At 38.1% G+C, this 22,272-nt stretch overlaps 1 protein-coding gene across 2 annotated transcripts in view; it reads left to right on the forward strand.

Annotated features, from left to right (window-relative positions):
* PIP4K2A (phosphatidylinositol-5-phosphate 4-kinase type 2 alpha) overlaps nt 1–22,272 on the forward strand; it is a 115,232-nt gene that overhangs the window by 59,355 nt on the left and 33,605 nt on the right. For both annotated transcript variants that reach the window (XM_055706785.1, XM_055706786.1), the window contains exons 2-4: nt 2,662–2,759; nt 3,843–3,939; nt 21,459–21,611. In XM_055706785.1, the coding sequence (XP_055562760.1) occupies nt 2,662–2,759; nt 3,843–3,939; nt 21,459–21,611 (348 nt within the window). The remainder of the gene's footprint in view (nt 1–2,661; nt 2,760–3,842; nt 3,940–21,458; nt 21,612–22,272) is intronic.

The raw sequence follows: 22,272 nt of genomic DNA on the forward strand, positions 1-22,272 counted from the left end.
CCAAAACCAAAAAAAAACCACCAATCCACAAAGACTCCCACAATCCAGAAACCAGTGCCCCTAAAAAAACTACCACCCCCAACAAAAACCCACAAAACCAAAGAAAACCCAAACCTTCTGTTAGTCTGCTTGCTCTTTTTTTTTTTTTTTTTTTTTTTTTTTTCCCTGATTAAGGGGATTGGGGGAGTGTTGTAAGGAACTTCCTAGGGGAAGTATTTTGGAATTCTTGCTTAGAAAATTTTTGCTTAGAATAAAAGAATCTCTATAGTATGCAAATACAAGCACGTTTGGCTGTGTTATTCTGCTATGTAGATCACATCTGTAAAGCTTACAGGTACAATTAGAACTGTGCCATTGTAGCACAAATTTAATATTCGCAGCATGAAAGAAACTTTACATCAGCAAATTAAGAAAGCAAGTGCATGTGAAAATTTGATCAATGCAATTTTGATAATCTAAAATGGAAATTTGCAAGCAAACTTGCTGTTATTGTAGGTAATTGAAGATGTGTGAATTCAACATTATTGACAGTATTCAACAGAATATGTTCTTGGGATCATTTTTTGCTAGAATGTACGTGCATATGGGTCTTTGTTATCCCTCTGTCAAGCGCAGAATTTGTTGTATGATCTGGCACTCTAGAAGTGTAGGTAATTCTGTATAAGCAAATACAAAGTTTCATATCTCTGCATAATACACCTACTTGTCCTTAGTTTGATTTGTACAACAACTAGGCTAGTTCTGCAGACTTGTGAACCTGCCCTGTGGTTTCAGGGTGAGATTGATGTACAGCAATACCAACTGTAGTAAAGAGCATGTATGTTAATGTAGTGATTTTCAATCAATGTTTTGTTACTTTGTCATATTTAATGAGGTGTCAGCATGATTTATTAGGTTTATACAGCTGCTTTTTAAAAAAATTCACTGGAGTTTCTTCTTTCTCTCACTTTGGAAGGAGGAAAGGGCATTCTCCCTACAACTCCAAGGAGCAGAGCACATTCAGCCCATCCCAGACATCTTTCTACTTCCTTCCTGTGCTCTGCTGTATAACTGCCATGCCTCTATCTAGAGATTTTCAAGGCTTTCTGAAGAAGCATTCTGTAAAGTAAATTCAACAGATTTTATCTATTTTCATGTCGGCGCAGGATGTGAATAATGAAAATGAGGCATGGCAGGGAACATTACTGGGACTTGAAAGTACTGGAAAGTGATGAGGCCACCTGACCTGCCTGCTTACATTGGTTTCTTTTCTCTGTTCAAGAGCTAAAAGGCTTCTTACTATTTTCTTGTTTTGTTTAACTTCAGTTCTGCAAAAGGTCATCCTTGCAGTGAGGACCTTCCCCCACCCCCCCCCACCCCCCCCCCCCGCAATACTTATAACCTATAGCTGCTTCAGTGAAGGTTTCTCCAAAAGCCCCTCTTAAGCAGGATAGCATTTACAGGCAACTAACAGCTTCCTAGTTGGAAAACAATATTGGATAAGCAGTGCTAAGAGCAGAGGAGCACCCCTGTGTTGCTATATCCACCCCTAGTGTGCATTTGTATTCACATAGAGTGGGTTTTCCCTCTAAACCCTGTAGAAAACTGCTGAAGCAAAGTGTGCTCTGCATGAGCAAAAAGATTTGACCGGGTGAATTGAGATGCATGACCAGGGTGTAGAGCACTGTAAGAACATAGGTAAAACATATGTCATAGGTATTTAGTGACTGTTGTTTAAAGCTGAAAATCTCATTTGTGATTTGGAAGCACCAGTGTAAGATAACAATTCTTTGTCTTATGCTTTTCATGTTTTAGTTAAAACTTAACAAAGTAAGGGTAGACCAATACATGCAATAATAAAAATATGCCTACAAACTAGGTAACAGTAAAGTTGTCTACATTTTATCATAAAGGTGTGGTCAGAAGTGAATTTCAAATATGTGAAAAATCCTAATCTTGAGAAGACTGACATTTATTTCAAAGCTAGAAAGAGTAATGGTCCCAATAAATATAACAAAATAAGGAAGACCTTAGAACTTGTCCATCTGTTTCTAAGCGAAAATGTAGCTATTTAAACAGTTTGTCTGACTTGAACAATCAAAGAAATGCTGTGACTTGCAAAAACTGAGTTTTCTGCACTAGTATAAGAAACAAACCTGCTTATCAAGCTCAAAGTGTATGCATTCACATGTAAGCAAAACTTTGCTATATTTTCTAAAAGTAGTTCAAGACAGACATGTAAGACTGCTTCATAAGCTGCAAAGTTGAATAGTTACTTGAAATACAGAATCTGAATTAACTTTGGAAAGCATAGATCAGTTGATTGAACTGAGTTGGGATGAACAACGGGTTGGGATTAAAGACCATTTTGCTGGCATCTTCATTGACCTTCGATTAAAAAGTACACCCAGGTGTGCCTTGAAGCACTTTTTTTTTCCCCCTGAAACGTGTATGTGTATGTATATGTATATATGGAATGCTGTTTCTTCTTTTCCAAAGTGTCAATCTTGTGATTGCATTTCATCTGGAAAGAATAAACCTTCTTTTGCATTCTTTTTACTCTATGTTTACTCACAGGACGTACACAGAAGCAATAGTAGACCAAATAACACTTCTGTAATTAAGACACACGCAGTGCCTTTACAAAGACGCCATCAGCTAAATATGTTCTCTTTTCTCTAGATCAATGAACTGAGCCATGTTCAAATCCCTGTTATGTTGATGCCAGACGATTTCAAAGCATACTCAAAGATAAAGGTGGACAATCACCTTTTCAACAAGTAAGTACAAGTAATAACTCTTTGTAGAAGTGGGTAGTGGCAGTGGTATTTTTATGAAGTATTGTGAATTCTGTTATTTTTCAGTTCATGAGACTGAAGTTTTGATGATTAAGTTAATCCTGTGATAAACGTAACCATCTGTGCTGTTCTGAAAAGCAACAGCAAGGGCTGCCGGGTAGTGGTTTTCCTCCATATGGTTTATTATTGCTTTACAAGTATCTTGCATATTGAAGGAGATCCTTTCTTGTGTGATTATTTATGGCTGATACAAGATTTTATTTGGGTATTTTTAAAAACACAAATTCATGTGCATGGACTCCTTAATAAATGAAATGTTTGAACAAGTATGAGAATTTAATGTGTGTATCAAAGCTGAATAATGTTCAGCTTTTTATAATCTATAATACAAACACATACCAATCATATAAAAGCTCCAAGTAATATCTCCATTTCTTAAAAATAAAATGTTCCATGAATAGTATGGACAGATATACAAAACCATTAATGCAGTCTTGTGTATAACCTGAATTTCATTCAAGAATATATTTGGAAAAAGGAAGAATTCTGTTACTTTGGTCTTTTGATCTGTGGCAAAGGTCAAAATAACTTTTCTATGTGTAAGTCTGAAATCAACATTAGAATAAGTAAAATTAGTCCTGTAATGAATGAGTCAAATTTTCTTGAAGCTTTGGCACTGTTAGTACTTTCTGATGTCACAGATGGTGTAGTAATTCTTGTATAATCAAAGATTTCACTCTTGAAGTGATTTTAGGACAAGGAGAAAGCATTCTTTTCTGCTTTTGAGTCCAGGTTCCAAAGCTATCAAAATATAGTTTGTGTTTATTTCATCCAGTTATGTTGTAGCTTGTTAGAGACAAATATGTATAAATTTATTAAGCTTTGTACAGAATAAGAACAGAACATTGTGAGACCAAATCTCATTTAAAAAAAGCAAGCATTAGAAGAGAGACTGTAAATCTCCTTATCCTCTGCTTTGTATGAACAGAATTGAGACAGAATACTTTAGAGTTACTTATTACATATGCAGGTGAATGAAGTTGATTTGGTTTTATATTCTTTCAGAGAAAACATGCCAAGTCATTTCAAATTTAAGGAATATTGTCCAATGGTATTCCGTAATCTAAGAGAGAGGTTTGGAATTGATGATCAAGACTTTCAGGTAAGTTTGCCTTCAGAATGCCTGAACCGGTGATATATACAGATTGTAAAGGTTCGTAATGCTGGAGTTGTGAACACGTGAGCCAATATGCAAAAATAAAGTTCTTTTGTATAAGTTGGAGGAAAACTGAGAGAAAAAGAAGGCATTTTTTCTACTCCTTCCCTCACCTGCAAGCAGAACATTTGTTTCATCTCTTTGCCTGCCCTGGTTGTCTTCTGGTTCCTACCCTTCTGCTGTCGGTAGTCCTGCATACTTCCTGTTAGAGTACCTCCCAGTCATAAGCCATGTTATTAAAACTGTAGGGTGGTACCTCTTACAATAGGAAGAAAAAATAATATTTGGATACTACTGACAAGAGATACTATATTCAACTGGGTCACTTAAATAACAGTTGCTTCAGTGGTATGTCTGTGCAAGATATGGTTTCTGAAATGACCAGAGCCTGTTGTTTTGTTGGGTTTTTTTTCCTTTTTCTGCCTTCATGCTCTTTTTGTTTAGAGAAGCAACCTGTTGCCTGCCAACTTCATACTGCTTCATCACGTCTCCTTTTCCTGTTGTTAAGAGGATCTGGAAACAAATTGCTTGTGTAGAGCAGATACAGCAAAAGAAGAAATTGCTCTAGATTTGGCAGGGTTGTTTCTTGCAGCCACAGCTTCTTTCTGTCTTTGCAAAAGAACATTGTTGAACTCTGCTTTAGTCTGATTTGCCAACACTCACTGACAATTACCTTTTCCATTAATTGTTCCTAATGCACACTGTAAGTCACAGGAATGATTCCTTCTGCAGTCACACTGCAAGATATCCTATCCAAAAAAGCACTTGCTGTGTCACCCAGCGCTGCCTCCTGTCATGCTCTTTTGCTTTTATAAACTATTTTGTTGGGGGCTGCAACTGTATTTGTAACCTATCACTAGGATATATTAAGAAAAGATGTTTAATGAATGGTTCCAAGTAGCTAAACAAATAGTATGAAATGCATTTTTACAAGAACAGTCCCATTCTTGCTACATAGAGCAGACTGAAGACTGCAGCTGAAATCTAATCTTTTAACTATCCTTTTTACCAATTTTCCCTTTTTCAATATCAAGCAATGTATTAGACGTGCATAGATGGGTTAAAATGTGCTTGCAGGAATGTAGATGAAGATTAGGTTCTGGATCTCTGTATGCGGCCACTGTAAATTAGGTAAGACATGTTGCCAGCAGGTGAAGAGGAGGGTTGGGTTGGTTTCTTTTGGTACAGCTGTCATGATCCTGTCACATGATTTTTCATTATCCTGTTTACCGAAGAGCTTTTTAAGAGGAAATACCCCAAGACTCAGGCTAACAGTTAAAACAGTTAAATAAAATTGCATTCCTTGGCTCAATTTTCCTGATGGACCAAAGAGTATACTATTGTTTGGGAAGCTACTTGATCCCTTTATATGAATATTTCCTTTTTCTTGTCAAAGAGGAAAGACATTGTGATTGCTCCTAAACTTAAAATTATGGTGTCAGCTCGTGCTTTCTATCTTTTAGAAGATGGGGTGATGATATTACTAGGCAATCAAAACTATATTTCAGTAAATATCTATTAGAAGACTTAAGAGGCTGTCATTAGTTAAAAGTGGCAGACTTGGCGTAATAAAAAATTATTCATTTGACAGCACTGTGAGATGTTTCCATCTGCACTGCTCTTCTACAACAGAAATTCCATGGTTGTAACTGTTACACGGCTGCTTGGATTTATTGATGATAACAACGATAAAATTATGTTAAAGGACTGTCACTAAATAAAATGTCTGTATTTCCAGGTTAAAAACAAATTTTCTTGTTCGTAGCTATATGTTTGGGTTTTTTGACAATGTAACCAAACAACAATCCAAAAGAAGAAAACACAACCACATCCTTTGTTTCAACAAAATTATGTTGTAGTTAGGGAAAAAAAAATCTTCACTGCTATTTAGTATTTCAAGTATATTTAGTGAAGACCAGAAGATAGTTAATATTGATTTTGACCTAAGGGAAGGCAATGTCTGTATTCACTATTATTCTTTTCCTCAACCCAAGCAGTTTATCCCTCTGAATTCTTATTCTGCTGGACTGTTCTGATAATTTTTTTTTTTAATGCTCAAAGTAGTAATGTATTTTAAATGCACTTTCAAAAGTAAATTATTTTTACAGAAATACACAAAGCAAAAATTTAAGTCACCCTATGTGTAAGATAGGGATTATGCCTATTAAAAGTAGAAGTTGCTTCCATTTTAATGCTACATTCCCTGTGATTTAAAAAGGGAATCTATTTTGACAAAGGGAGACTCACTGTATGTACTTTTTTGGATAATCTTTGTCTTCAAGGAAATTATTCCAATGGATGTTGGATAAAATGATTGTCTTATACTCAGAGCCAAGCATGAATTGGAAAAAGCTTGTGCAGTATTGAACTGATGGAAAGCTTACAGAAGAGATAGCAAATAACTTTCTCTGGATAGTTTTTCTTGTATAATGATTTTCAGGAAGGGAGTCTAATCAATTGTGGACAATGTTATTCCCATTATTGAGCAAGATAGGATTGGTTTAGATAGATAAACCAAATTACTTTGTTCATTAGTCAGATACATCAGCTTAAATCAGGAAGAACATAATTTTTAAATGTTTTTGTTTTCAGAACGTTCTGCAGATATCCTTGATGAGTTGTTCCAGAGGGCAGGTAGTGCTTACTCATGAGGAAAGAATAAAAAAACCTTGCCTCATGAAAAGAATTTGGTAGTGCAGGCTCCTAATTGCCGGGCTATCTCATTTTAATTCTTGACATTGTGTTACTCACTTTGTACAGTAATTATGTGGACTGCTTAACACATAGGCTTAGTTCAGAGGTGGAATGATTTATATAGGGATCTTCTCTTACAGAGATCTCTTACCCATGAAGACAGATTTAAATCTCGAAGTACAGGGTTTTTTTCTACAAGTAGTCTGACTTCAGAATCAGCGGAATTCCTTAAACTGTATATGGTTCATGCCTTATAGGAAGCCACTTTTAGGAATGGCAATTACAATTCTTATATGGACTCTCTCCCTTCACATGATGAAAACCAACGTCTTTTTCAGAAGCATCTTTGGTAATCTGTCCTACATATCTGTCTTTTATAGCTAGCAGGGCATCTCCAAGAGACGTTTTGATTAGTGTTGAACCTAAGTTTAAAGTTCCGTGGAGATACATGTGTGGTTGCTAATACTGAGTGGAGTTTTTTAGTGATTCGTTCTTTATTATGGACAGCAACGTGGAAAATATACTATAAAATTAGTTAAACCTTGAGTTTTATTCAAAGGTTGCCTATAGGAATTTGTTATGATAAATTAAGTCTTCGGTCTAGGTTAAGAAAATTTGTTCTTATGTCAAAAAATTTTCTATTAGACCCTGATCTTCCTTGTTGGTGATCACATATTACTAGGATATTTATTGTATCGAATTAAAAAATGGTCTGTTTTTTCTTAAAGGAAAACACAACTGATGATTAGTCAGTATGAATCAAAATTGCATTTGAGTAATGGAAAAACTTCAAAACCATTTTAACCATTTACATAGACTACAGATTATCAAAGGGAAGGAGATTATTCTTTTGCTTTGTGCTGTTGGAAGTTATAAGTACATATGGATCTCAGATTGAAGGTAATTCTTAGAAGTGTCAAACTAATTCTACAAGCCAGAGCATTAAATAAAGACAGATTTTGCCTTGATAGGGTAAATTATCTTGATCTTGTATTTTTGTTAGTGTCATCTTCTTTCACTGAAAAGGAACCCTTAACTCTTAAGATCTTTTTAATATTAACAGGAAGATACTTGAGAGCATTAGCTATTCCTAGCAGAAAAATAAAAAAATGGATTAGAAAACAGATGTTGTAAAGTAAATCCCTCACTACAGTGCTAAATTAATTTTCATTTCTGCGTTCCCCCTCAGCTGCAGACATAGGTTTTGCAAAGGTTGTTCTGCAGAAAAGCCTCTTTTTTCCAGAATACATGGGGTAGCCGTTGTAACTTTGGAGTTTCTTTTCAGTCAGTTGACATAATTTCTTATCTGAAAAAAAAATAAGAGGACAATTCTGTCAGAAGAATTACAGGACTAGCTTCTGCAAACTGCAAAATTATGAGATTGACAAGCAGCTAGCTTAACACCCCCCAACAAACTCTAGAAAAATAGCATCTACTACTGTTAAAAATGCTTTTGCTGCTGTTACTCTGGAAAGGGAAACTTTACTATGCTCCAACACATCTGTTCTTGCTTAAAATTATTGCTGAATCCTATGTCTGGATTCTGCTAGGCAAAAGAGGGAGTCTGGGTTCTTGCCCAATAAAATACAATTGCTCATACCGGAGGGCACAGTGTCCCAGTGTACCTAATGAACCTTCTACTGGGGACGGGGGAGAGCACAACTGATTTCCCTTTAAGTTTTAATACTTGGTGTAATAGGAGACATGCTCAGATCTGATTTTGCCTGTCTGCAGGAGCAGTTTGTAGAGATTTCTGTACAGGATAAGGTATTCATAAAGAACTTTTAGCAGATGATCTATAAGCGCTTTTTAATTTAGAGATGCTTATTATTTCTCTATGTGCATTTTTCCATAGAAAAGATTGAAATCTAAAATGGAAGTTGAAAATTTCTGCTTGTAAGCAATTTCCCTGGTAACAAATCATATGAACTCAGTATCTTTTACTTCTCCTCATATGGGTGTCTCCTTATGTTTCTATATCTCTCACAACTTTCTAGACAGAAGGATTTGTAGTCCAGACTGTAATATGGCATCAATTCTAGGTTCATTTTTAGAAGTCAGCCTTTAATGTCATTTTCAAGTATCTAACAGATCACCAGCATTCTTGTCAACCTATGAATAATTTTTTCTCATTTTATGTGACTTAGTCCTAAGACATCATATGAAGAGCTTAAAAATTATTTTACAGTCCGAATTACAGGTTTCTAAAGACAACCAAATTTGAATCAAAGCTCTCTGCTGGTGCTTCTGCTCTGAAATTCATGCCTCCATTTATTGGCCCTTGGTTTGGGAACGAATGAGCCATTTCTAGCATCAGACTACAGACAACAAGGTCAACAGTAAATATGTCAGCAACAACTATATTAGGAGCTCAATCTTCTTCCTAAGACATGATCTTTTCATTGAACATTTAATAAAATGTGTAAAAACAAAAAAAAAAATCATGGAAGCAAGAACTATCTTGAAAAGAAAATTCTTGTGCTGGTAATTTTAGCATGGTAAGTCTGTCAGCACATGAGAAATTCTTGAGCTAGTCTGTCAGGTTCCTGTAGCAGAATATGCAGTTTGTAGATCTCAAATAGATGTTGGCACCAAGAGGTTCAGAACTGCTTACATATTGTAGTCAGCAGTTACCTGGTAGTAAGGTGTTAAGCCAGCTGTACTAAAAACACCACAGTTTTTGTTAGTCTTTCCAGCCTATAAAAAATGAAGTTTGCAAGCTGAATATTATGTTCTAGCATTTGGTGCCTAAGTGTGAGGCCAAATAAGAATTTGGTGGCTGTCGGACTTAACCTTAGTATGTAGAGCAACAGAAATTTTAACCTCTGGTTTCTGTTAGTTTTCCCTAGAGAAAACATTTATTTTGCCTTGCTTTGGGCAGTTTCTTGCCTAAGCTGAGTATCATTCACAATTGGGTTATTCAAACTAGAAAAAAGTAATTTGGCATGTGCTTGTAACATCAAAACAATGAGCTGTTAGGTGCTCCCTGAGTGCTTACAGAGATAGCTGTTGAAAGTGAGGCATTAAGCCAAGCTTTGCAGAGCTGAAGGGGAGAGGGTCCCAGAAAAAGAGCGCTAACTCTTTCCAAAGTAAGTGCGTGCCCTAAGCTGACAGCTTCAAATCCCCACTTACAATCTCAATAGGATAACTTGATTTAGGAAAGAGTCAAGTGTTTTATTCATTAAACTCTCATTCAACCAAGTCAAGGAACTCATAACCTTTCTCCTGGAAGGATAGCTCAGTACAAAAAAAAAAGAAAAAGTTGATGTTTCACCTTTCTCTGTCAATGTTTTTCATGTCTTTAATCACAGTAATCACTCCTTGAATACAATTTGCTTATAAATGTTCATAGGTGTTCAGAGTGTGTACATCCACATCTTAACAAGATCATAGAAAGGACAATATTTCTGACAGGTATACCACAGGAGCAGTGGCATCCCATTTTTGTCTTTTGGAGGTCCCATGACACTCACTATAGGTCTCTTGAGAGCCCTGCTTTTGCGCTGACAAGAAATCATCATGCAGTATTGTCCATACAGCTGCCAAAGACGAGGGGAGGTCATACCCATGAATGTGCCTGTAGCATATGTTACTAGTCAGGTATGCTTTGCTACGCGCCGGACTCCTTAAACATACGTCAGTGTCGGAGGTCTGTGTTTTGTGATCATGTTTGCTCATCAGTGTTTCTAGACATGAAGCTTCTCAATGGCAGTGGTAGAATGCATGGTGCCGTCATAAAAAGTAAACCCAAAAGTCGTCCCTACCTATCCCTGTACAGCAAAAACAGACATCTCTGGGTTTGGTGCTTCTGTTGTTAGGCAAAACTCTAGTGTTTTAGTGTTTCTTGCATCTAGAAATCATTAGCAAAACACTATCCTGAACACCATCCCAGAAGTGAGCTGCTCATTTCAAATCATAGCAAAAAAATATTTGGAACATCTATGTCCAGTTGTATGACACTGTCTTTGTAATACTTCTTAATCAGTAATCCAGGTCTAATTCATCCATGTCCATGATTCCTGAGGTTTTGAAAAAAAAAAAACATTGTGAGGAGCTGCAAGCTTGTCTTCATGAGAAGCCATGCACAGGCCAGGCAGCGCTGCTTTGACTGCTGTCACAGAAGAACAGCCAGACCATGTGTATGTAATTCTCTAACAGTGACAAACTGCTGCCAGGCTTTTCCACTGACCTATGATTTCAGTCATCACAGAGCATCATCTGTGCACTTGGTTTTGCCTATTCGTTCATGCAAAGCTTGCCCAGAGGCACTCTTAAATAGCCTGGGATGTGATGTGATTTGTCTTTAGGGTACACAGGGCTTGTAAAAAGCTCATTTTAGCATTCCACGACTTTCAGATGAGATCACAGTACCAGAAACCATTGTTTGCCTCTGTCCAGACATCGAGAAATGGGGAAGATTTAAATCAATGAGACGCTGTTAAGCCAGTCAGTTTGAAATATTGCTGTTCCTTTAAAGCTCTCCATGCTTTATCACTAGGATTCTTCTATTGCCCTTTTTCTCCTTCTTTTAGGAAAAGTTCTGACTCAATGACAATTTTTATTAGGCTCCCTTTTTAGGTTAGTTACTTTAAGTATTTGTATTACATCCAACACACAGTTCACGTCCTCAAAGTTTCTAAAATATAATCTTGTCTGCTAAGGTAGCAGTTTTCTAACTATGACATTTACATTAGATGTGTAAGATACTAGAATGAGCTAATTAAATTGACCTTTAAATCTCTCCACCCTCTTGGAGGCTGTGGCTAATCCTTGGCCTCCCACTGTGGAGATAAATATCTGTGCTGTGAACATCTTAAGCAAAGTGGGCAGAGGAGGAAGAGCTTCGCCAACAGCTCATCTTTGAAGAGGAGGGCAATACTTTGCCAGTTACAAATATAGCTTGCCGTTACAGAGGGAGTGGGCAGGGGGACACGCTTTTCCTGTACTTTAGTGGCTCTGCTCCATGTGTGTTCCTCAGAAAAATGGTTTCAGTTGGAAAAAAGCTCCAAACAGCTTAACTTGTTGCTCTTAGAAGCAACCAAAATCTCTCTGGAAATCAGTTTACTTTTTTTGAGATCTAGTGTTGGTATAACTAGCACTATCAATAATATCATTACTGTTACTTAATTACAGTAGGCTGCTATTTATATTGACCAACATGCAAAGTAAAAATAGACTTCCAGAGGCTATAAAGCATTAGGGGGTATTTTAGCTGCCTTCTAAGGATTCTTGAGGATGCCTCTTACAAAATATTTGGCTTGATATTTTGTGACTTTGATTTTTAAAATGCCAATTAACGTGGGGCTTTGCAATAAAAAATATATTTTTTGTAAATAATAGATGATTAAATGACAAAAATCAAAAATTTAGTTGTCAATGAGCAGTTGACATTTCACATAATGAAACCTTAGAGAAGATGCAAAATCTGTCCAAATGGCAAAGTGGGATAAAGATAAGGATTTTGTACAAAACCCACTTTGATCACCTGGTATTCTGAGCCTGTCCAAATAAGATGTCTTTTAATACAGTCAGATGAATAATTATATGGATAAAAAGGAGTGCAGAATTACAGAGAGTGAAGGCTGCATTCAGGGAGGCAGTAGCTCTGGGAAGGAACAAGAAGTGAAAGAGGACAAGAATTTAGCGCTGCTGTTAGCTCCTGTCTAAGAGTAACTGCATCCTTGGGTGGATAAACTGGAAGGTATAAAATAAGACCAGAAAGAGCTCTAACTTTTTTTAACATCTGTTTATTTTATACCTGAAGCTAATACTATATATAGTTTTGGTGCTAGTCATCTTAAAGGATGTTGAAAATTTGGATATAGAAAAAGATACAGAAAAACAGTGTCAAAGGTATGTAAGGACATAGAGAATGCCTTGTGGTGGGAGTGACAGAGTTTGACCTGCTGCACTTGAAAAAATTAGAATTGAGAAGTAGTATGTGAGTATCCTTGCAGGAAAACAACACTAGGTACTTTAGGAAAGAATAACTAGAAATGACTGGAAAAGGAAATAATTAAAATTCAAAATACAGTGGTGAATCTTGGTCTTTTGAAGTTTTAAAAAACAAGAATGCCTTTTTGGAAGTTGTACCTTGACCAAAAGCAGAGATTGCAGTTCATTTGGTGAATGGCTGGGTGAAATGAAGTGGTTTCTGATGGGTAGCAGTTTTGTTGGATTCTAGTTTATGAAATTCTGTTGAAGGCTGCAGAAAAGCTCCTGTGAACTTCAAAGAATTGTGGATTCCAAAAAGCACTTGTGGAAAAAAAAATTCTTACCTAATATAGATTTACTGTAGGAAATAAAAGTCTGCACAGATTGTTAAGTTTGGGAAGGAGTTACTGAAGGAAGAGTGGGTCTATAGTAAAACCGAATAACCTTTCAGTTAATTTGCTAAAGAATATGCTGTTCCTGTGTGAAATGATGATACGTAATTTGGGTGTGCTGATTAACTTTTGTATCAAGAACTCTTTGGGAAAGGAAGTACTAGTAAGTGGTGTAGCTTACTTACCCATTTATATTTAAAGCTGTATTTTTATTATTTTATCAGAAATTAATTCTGTGGTATGGGACAAATTCTTTGTGATCTGTAGCCCTTCAGCACTGAAGACCAGATGAGTATTTCTGGTTGCCTGCTATTCAGTACCATATAGGTGATGTTTTTAATATTGATTCATGTCAGGGCAGTGAGACTTCTAGCCAGTGATTTCTCAGAGGGAAACTGTTTGGGAGAGAGGGGGAGGTATGTGAAAAAGAAATTTATCTAGTAGAGGTGTCTCTGAGCTTGGCATGTTAAATGTGTCTTCAGTTGTATAAGTAATTACACAAGTAATTTAGCATAGTCTTTAAATGACCTCATAAAAGTATTCACACTTCAAAAGTACAAAACCTTTTCTTTCTCTTGAGACCAAAAAACCAGCAGGCACAAGATTAAAACTTCACAAATGAGAAGTGAATGGGGAATTGGCAGAACACACACACTTGGAGCAGGAGACTTGAAGTGAGTTGCTAAGTGAAGCTGTTAAGTGGAACAGGGTATGTGTGGCTGACATGTTTTAATTGTGCCAGAGGACCGAGGCACACCGTGGCAGAGCTGGAGAAGGCTGGGAAAATCTGAAGGGGACAGGGCAGTGTGACCCTCTTTTCTTTGAGTTTTGTGCTCCCTAATGCTATAATACAAGCAGGTGATTTTTATTAACCTATTATGACTAATGCTTCAAAGTTGTACAGCTAGATACACGCTCCACTGGTTCCTGACACACTATGGTAGTGCTTTGTAGTAGCAGTAAGTGATGGTAAAAGGGCTGTTAGATCATCAAATCTGTATCTTTTGGAGGGTTAAGTTATGCATTTTTTGTCTATATCTGAAGGACATCCTCCCTGTTTTGGCTTTGTGACTCATAGATCTGTGCTAAGTGAGTAGTGGCTCATTTCCCATCTGTTCATGTTCCATTTAGTCTTCCCCTAATTAAGAAGCAGAGGCAGAGGGAATTCAATCTGGTATTTGCCATGATCTGTCTCTCCGTTCCCCTTTCCTCAACACAGCTTTTGGGAAAGGGAGGTGCTTGATTTTCACTCTTTAATTCCTTTCCAGTCCACTATGGACGCCCTACTGAAGAAGATCTTGTTGCTCTGGTCAGCAGTGGGTCTCCCGTAGCTGAGTTTAGTGCTGAACAAGGAAGCAGAGGAAAAAGCCCCACACTGCTCTCTTTAGGCAGGTTCAATCAGCTTTTCTTCCAAGGCATTTGTGCACAGATGTCTATCATAAAATTCCTTTTACTCGCTTTTTGTGGAAATCATCACTGAAATTTATCTGTGTTGTGCCAAAAGTCAGCTGGATCACAGGAGTATTTAACCATGTACTGTCTCACAAAACTACATTTGACAGTAAGACAAGTCTATACAGTGTACCTGATAGCAGCCTGAACTACAGAGCCATACAATTCAAGTAAGTGTGTGTTTTCAGTCGGTCTGAGGAGTACTATGTAACTTTCTTATTATTGTCTGCATTAAGATGATTGACTTAAACTTGGTTTGGATAACCCCAGAATAAGGTAAACTCTTACTTATCTAGATATGTGTAAAGTCTAATTTTAAGAGAAAACCCCATGAACTTTCCACAGTCTCTGTGGTATAAAGTGCATATTGGACATCACATGGATGTTACCGATATTTTTGGCTGAGATTTCTTACCAATTATAGGTTTACTAGTGGCTGTGCTTCAAGTGACTAAGTGCAGGTCCTTCATGGCCATTTCTTAACTTACAAGAAAGGCATTTTCCAACAAGGAATTGCTTCACTTCTAATATATGTACTATTAATTTGTTAGCATTTGACACTGAATGGGGCGCAAAACGCTTTGAGTTTTATTTGGCAGCCTGGGTCAAACAGGTAAGTTAACTTTACCTGCATCAAAAGGGAAGGATCTTAGTTGGCTTTAAATAGCCATATTGTTTTCTCTTTGAAGCCCCTAAATTCTTCTAGTTTGATCCTTTCAGTGAGGCTGTGCCTTGAACTTACTTGCTAATGATGACTTAGCAGTGCAGGCCAATTCTTGTCATCTCTTTACTTACACTGTTGCCTGACCATGATGATAATGAACAGTTATGTATTTTATGGAGGACTGATTTCTAGCTATAAACAAATATAACTAGTATAGTTGAGAGGTAAGGTATTTTGCATGGTACCTGGAAGCTTTACTTTGGAAGAAATTTGACCTTTTCTCTGTTCACAGAAGTGGGAGTTAACCGTGACAAATAAAACTGTCCATAGGCAAAACGCAGCCATGCATTTATCAGCACAAGAAAGTGGTAATGCAGTTGCTAGTAATCAGCACAATATTTTTCAGCTTTTTAAACTGCACTTATTTAATAAACTTTTGCAAGTATCAAAAGAAAACACAGTAAATGGTAATATTAACAATGTTCTCAGTCTTCCACCTTCTTTCAAAGTTCAAAAGAAACTACATTCTGTATCTGAAGAGAACATTACATTGACAGAGTAAAAAAAAAAGTGTGTTAAAGAGGTGGTATAATTAGAGGTTGTTTTTATCTTAAACATGTTTAATGTTTAAACATCTGATCCAAAGTATTAATTTATTACTAGTCAGGGTATTGTAGAGAGGGCATTTGGGTTACCTGTGCATGTATGGAAAGGTGCTGCTTAGGATAAAATGGGTTGGTTTGTTCTACCAAATTAAGGTGCATGTGGTAAAATGATAGCTGTATGCATTCTTAATTAAGGCTGATATAGCTAACTAATAATAAAATAGCTGTCTACTAAAAAATAGATGCATCAGCATTTTTAACCCAGTAAAACATTAGGAAACAGTAAAGTGTGTGCTAAATTATCTACAGATACTCTGTATTCTCTTGTTAGCAACATTTTCAGTACAGTAGTTGTATTTGCAAATTGTCATTGTAGTTAGCAATCGGGCAGAATTCATTTCCATTAGAAAAAAGCTATTGCTGGAAAAAACAAGAATCAGTAAAAAAATCCATGACTTCACAAGGTTTCCTCCAGTTGATTTAAAATATGACTGAATTTATTCATTTGTATTTGAATCTGACTAGTTCCCACTTTTTATTTAGCCTGAATTGTAATGAAAGAAGCATGATAAAGAGTACTAGTTGTTTCATTCTCTTAGTCTAACACCCATTAATTCTTTTTAAGTCAGAATTTATTACTGCTTATGCTGTCTGTATTTTTGCATGTATCAAGTATCATAGAATCGTTTAGGTTGGAAAGGACCTTCAAGATCATTAATGATTAACCTAGCACTGCCACGTTCACCACTAAAATGTCCCTAAGCACCACATCTCCATGTCTTTTAAGTACCTCCAGGGGGGGTGACACCACCACTTCCCTGGGCAGCCTGTTAAACACTTGACAACCCTTTTGGTGAAGAAATGTTTCCTAATATCCAATCTAAACCTCACCTGGCGCAACTTGAGGCAGTTTCCTCTTGTCCTGTCACTTGTTACTTGGGAGAAGAGACCTACAGCCTCCTGTCAGGCAGTTGTAGAGAGCGATCAAGGTCTCCCCTGAGCCTCCTTTTCTCAAGGCTAAACAACCCCCATTCCCTCAGCCGCTCCTCATAGGACCTGTGCAAAAGACTCTTCACCAGCTCTGTTCCCCTTCTCTGGACACACTTCAGCACCTCAATGTCTGCCTTGTAGTGAGGGGCCCAAAACTGAACATGGTATTTGAGGTGCGATCTCACCAGTGCAGAGCACAGGGGGACAATCACTTCCCTGGCCCTGCTGGCCACACTGCTTTGGATACAAGCCAGGCTGCTGTTGGCCTTCTTGGCCACCTGGGCACACTGCTGGCTCATGTTCAGCCGGCTGTTGACCAACACCACCGGGTCCTCCACTGCCCAGCAGCTTCCCAGCCACCCTTCCCCAGCCCGTAGCGCTGCGTGGGGCTGTTGTGCCCCCAGTGCAGGACCCGGCACTTCTCCCTGTTGAACCTCCTACAACTGGCCTCGGCCCACGGGCCCGGCCTGCCCAGACCCCCCTGCAGAGCCTCCTGCCCCCCAGCAGATCAGCGCTCCCCCCGCTTGGTGCCCTCTGCACACTGGCTGAGGGGGCACTCGATCCCCTCACCCAGATCATGGATGAAGAGATTAAACAGGACTGGCCCCAGGACTGAGCCCTGGGGGACACCACTTGTGACCGGCCACCAACGGCGTTTGACTCCGTTCACCACCGCTCCTTGGGCCCGGCCAGCCAGCCAGGTTTCACCCAGCGCAGAGCTCGCGTATCCAAGCCCTGAGCAGCCAGCGTCTCCAGGAGAACGCTGTGGGAAACAGTGTCAAAGGCTTTACTAAGGTCCAAGCAGACAACAAACATCCACAGCCTTTTCTTCACCCACTGAGCGGGTCACCTTGTCACAGAAGGAGACCGTGTTAGTTGGGCAGGACCTGCCTGTCGTAACCCTGCGCTGGCTGGGCCTGATCCCCTGGTTGTCCTGCCCGTGCCGTGTGACGGAGCTCAGGATGACCTGCTCCACAGCCTTCCCTGGTACCAAGATCAGGCTGCCAGGCCTGTAGCTCCCCAGATCCTCCTTCCTGCCCTTTTGCAGCTGGGTGTCCCTGGCTGAGCTCCGGTCAGCAGGACCTGCCTGGTCAGTCAGGGCTGCTCCTACGTGCTGGGAAGCGGCCGGGTGAGCCCTTCTGTCAGCGCCCTCGGGGGGATCCCGTCCGGCCCCACGGACCGGGGGTGTCTGGTTGGTGCAGCAGGTCACTGGCCCTTTCCCCTTGGATGACGGGGGCTTCATTCTGCTCCCTGTCCCTGTCTTCCAGCCCAGGGGGCTGGGTGCCCGGAGAGCAACTTGTTCTTACTATTAAAGACTGAGGCAAAGAAGGCACTAATGATCTCAGCCTTTTCCTCATCCTTTGTCACCGTTTCCCCCCACATAAAAGAAAATCTGAATAAATTTGTTTTGATGGGTTCCTACGTAAATATAGCTATATACTAGACATTCCTGCTTAATAGTGGGATGACAGGAGGAAGGTAGGAAGAACTTTAAGGCCTCACACTCAGAAGAGCTCTCCTGTGCAAATAGTGCTTATGAAGGCAAAAGAAGACAGATTTAATTTAAAAGATCAAATGGTTATAGGAATAGCATTTGAAAGGTTTGAGGTCAGAAGTGGTTGGTTTCGTCCTTTTCTGACCACAGAATTAGTAACTGAGCTTCAGCAACTGAAAAGTCCAGAGAAGAAGTATCTCCCTTGTGTTGTATCTCAGTTGAGGCATTGTGCTAGCAAGGTTTTTCATTCATACTGACTACTCCCAGGTCTGAATTTCACTCAGATCTGACAAATCTTTAGTGAAGAATGTTAAAATACACCTTAAGAGTATTTGAAATTTTGGAGAATAGTACTAGTTGAGGTCCTTCTTCCCACTTTCCTTCCTTCAGAAGTTCAGTGGCAAAATAGCAAGTACACTTTTTTTGTAGCCTTTTATAGCAAAGCGACTTAAGCCTTCCCCCCCAGGTTAATGGTTTCCAATGTTTATACCACAGGGTCTATGGTCTGAAGACTAGTGTTCTCAGAGAAAATTATATTCACAAAACTGTGGTTACTGCTTTATTGCAATAGTTAACCTCAGAATAATGCACCTTTTTTTGCTGGGAACAATAACCAATAATTACCCAGTAGCCTTTATTATCGCTGAATTACAGCCTAATACCTTAGCAGTAGCTTAATTCACTACATACATGGAAGATTACCCGTGCTTCAGCTTTTTTCAAAATTAAAAATAATTATGTTACATCATATTTTCTAGTTTGTGATAAAGGTAACTGAATCTGCACAATGTTTTAAAACTTCTGTTTTCAGCTGCTCATCAAACTATTAAATACATGCCCTGGAAACAAAGCCAAACCCTGACTTTTAAACAGAGAGGGTTTCTACAGAGGATGATTTCTGTGACTAACTCTATGATTCAGTTTGAGAATTAATGGAGTACTGATGTCAGGTGTAGCATTAAGAAAATTTGATCTGTTAATGATACCTGTTCTCTTGAATAGACTTCATTAGTACATTAAAATATTTCAGTGGTGGAGTGGTGGGAAATGAATTTGAACAGGAAACACCTGAAAACAGGTGAAGAAAACTGCAGGAGTACTTAAATTCCCTTCTCTAGTATCTTCAATACCATGTGAGGTGACGGTGTATCAGGACTCACATCTGTTAAGATTGCCTGTCTAAAAGCTAGTGCAGAGAAGGTCTGCAGTGGCTGTCACTAAAGCTCTTTTATGATCAGTCTAGAAAAATTGTTTATTTATAAACATCAGGGAAACACCTATATTCATCCTTTCTTTAGTGAATAGAGAGGATAATGGAGAAAGACACTGCTTTTTATCCTAGTAATTTGTAATGATTCAAGTTCAGTGCACAAGCCTAGAAATATACAGGGAGAAGTGTGCAAATGTTTATTTCTCCTATATGTCGTTCTAATAAAACTTCATAGAGCCTGTGTGCTTTTAGGTGATTTACTGTTATTCCTACTACTCCTGAGTATTTCAGTTGAACAAAGTAACCTTGGGGGAAAACATTCTTATTTCATATTAAACTGATTTCAGAAAGCATCCTGCATTTAGGATAAATACAGCTATGCTGAAGGTCTGTTGAAGTCAGTGGGTCTCCAAAATACAGAGACATAATTATATGTGTTCAAGTGCCGCCTTAAATTGGGGGGTATAGTTGCCCTTATCTCTTTGTTGAGGTTATTACTTTATAATAATTATTGACCTTCTGTCACTGGGGTTGAATTGGCATGTCCAGCTCCTGCTGAAGTCCATAAAGCTTGTGAATGGATTTATCAATGGTAAAAACTTCCAAATAAAATATAACTCTTAAAAAATAAAATTTTGTGGGTTTAGTACCTGGTGATGGTGGACTGAGCCTATTTCTAATTACTTTCTGAAAGCATCATTGTTCTTCTAGTGTAAATCTGTTTTGTGACTTAGTTCACTGTGCCTTATCAAACTGCACAAATGTGTCATGTTCTGTAGCTGCTGGAGATGGACTTTTGCCATTTAGGAATCTGAAATATCTACATACAAAACTTTATTAAAACTTTTGTGAAAATGGCTTTTCTTCTAGCAGGGAGAATGTTATGCTATGTGAGTGTGGAGGGGGGGGGAGTATATTTCAATTTAGCAACAGCTGTTTGTGCAGTATGGTACAATGAGGAACGATAGTAGGAGCTGGGGTTTTCTGCTACCAGTAGAGATATACCAAATGGGTACTGCAAGTTTATTTCATAAACATAGAAGGGTTCCAGCAGTCTGTAATTAACTTGTTTAATCTTTTCAGAGTATGGTCTGGTTTTATGAAAGTACACATGGGGTGTAAGAACATTATTGTTTTCTCATGGTTGTGCTGCTGCTGTTACTAGTTATTATTTAAAAAAAAAAAATGTCATTCACGTATGTAACAATTGGCATAAACTTTTACTGGTAAAGATAGATGTTTCCAGGCACAACCAAGTTGTTATACTTTGTCCAATTTATTTTTACTGGTTTTAAATATAAAAGAATATAATCTGAATACTTCTTTTCCGAAAAAAGCAGAACGCTTCTCTTGCTACTGTTGAAGTGCAGGTAGTCTCAAGTATTGCTCTAAAAATGGTCACTAATCTCTAGAAGTTTTTCTTCTAACTACTATACAGTTATTAACTCATCTTCCTCTCTTGAGTCTGTAGTAGGGTAAGCCTATTTTACAAAAGGAGGTACTGTACAATAATATTACTTGCTTAACACTAGATATGAAACCATTGGAATAGCTCTGGTATTAGAAATTGGAAATCTGGCTGTGATCTTGTTTACATACCAGATCACACGGGCTCAAGAGCAAATCCCGCTCAGTTTCAAAGTGATACTGTTACTACAGGTGAATCCTCTATTTATAGTTATTGTGGTGTAATACAGTGTTCCTTTTGGATTTTTCATTCATGTGTTTTCTTCCCAAAAGCTGATAATGTTTACATAATAAAGTGTGATACATTCTCATTCAGCATTGAGAGTGACTTTTGAACCACTGATGGGCAAATACCATCCCCCAAACATTCTTTTGTTCTCATTTTTGAAGTGATTTATCAAGATAATGCAGTTTGTGATTACATGCTTTGCAGAATTCAGCTTGGTGCAGGTGTATTGAAAGAGATTAAAAAATACATTTAAATTGCTTATACTTGTTCTAATTAAAAGTTGCATATTTTTGTCTGACTTGGTGCTTTTTTATGTTTTCAATCAATTGACAGAATTCATTGACAAGAAGTGCGCCCCTTGCCAATGATTCCCAAGCACGGAGTGGTGCCCGCTTTCATACATCTTATGACAAAAGATATATCATCAAAACTATAACAAGTGAAGATGTAGCAGAAATGCACAACATACTGAAGAAATACCATCAGGTAATGTACTATTTATTATCAGAGTGTGGGATCTCTCCTTAAATATTATAATGCAAATATTTTTTAGGGTGCTAAAAGTTTTAAATTAATAATTCTGGGAAAAGAGCCACTTCAGACATTTTCCCTTTTGCATGAGCAGTGTATTGAGGTCTGCAATTCACAAGGCTGCACTTCTCTACATATCTAAGCTAGCTTTAAGTAAAATTATATGTCTGTGGTACAGAGATACTAACTTGGAGGCCATAAGCTCCTTCGCCATACTAGGAAGATGGTCTTTCTTTCAGCTAGTGGACTCCCAGCTTGAAGCTACTTATTGTGCGCTAGCTTGGAGAGATGTCTGTGTATGTGAATGGTGCAGGTGACCTCTTTCTTCCTGGTCTGATGACTGAATGTTCTGTCTTTCACTAACAGCAGATTTCAAAAAATTAAAGTTGTGTTGTATGAGAAATGAAAAATTGGATATAATTAATGTAAAATTCCTGCTAATAAAAACCCCAGGTTTTCCTAATGTGCATTTCCATAAACAACAGTAAAGTCAAAAGTGAACAGTGGAGATTTCTTAAATCAGCCTTGATAGCTTTCATACAGTGCCAGTGTATAATTTGTGTGGATGGCATGGGGAGGAGCACAACCTGGGGAACACAAGAAGCCTTAATAAGAT

The sequence above is a fragment of the Falco cherrug genome, chromosome 4, assembly GCF_023634085.1.
Source record: "Falco cherrug isolate bFalChe1 chromosome 4, bFalChe1.pri, whole genome shotgun sequence".
Lineage (NCBI taxonomy): Eukaryota > Metazoa > Chordata > Aves > Falconiformes > Falconidae > Falco > Falco cherrug.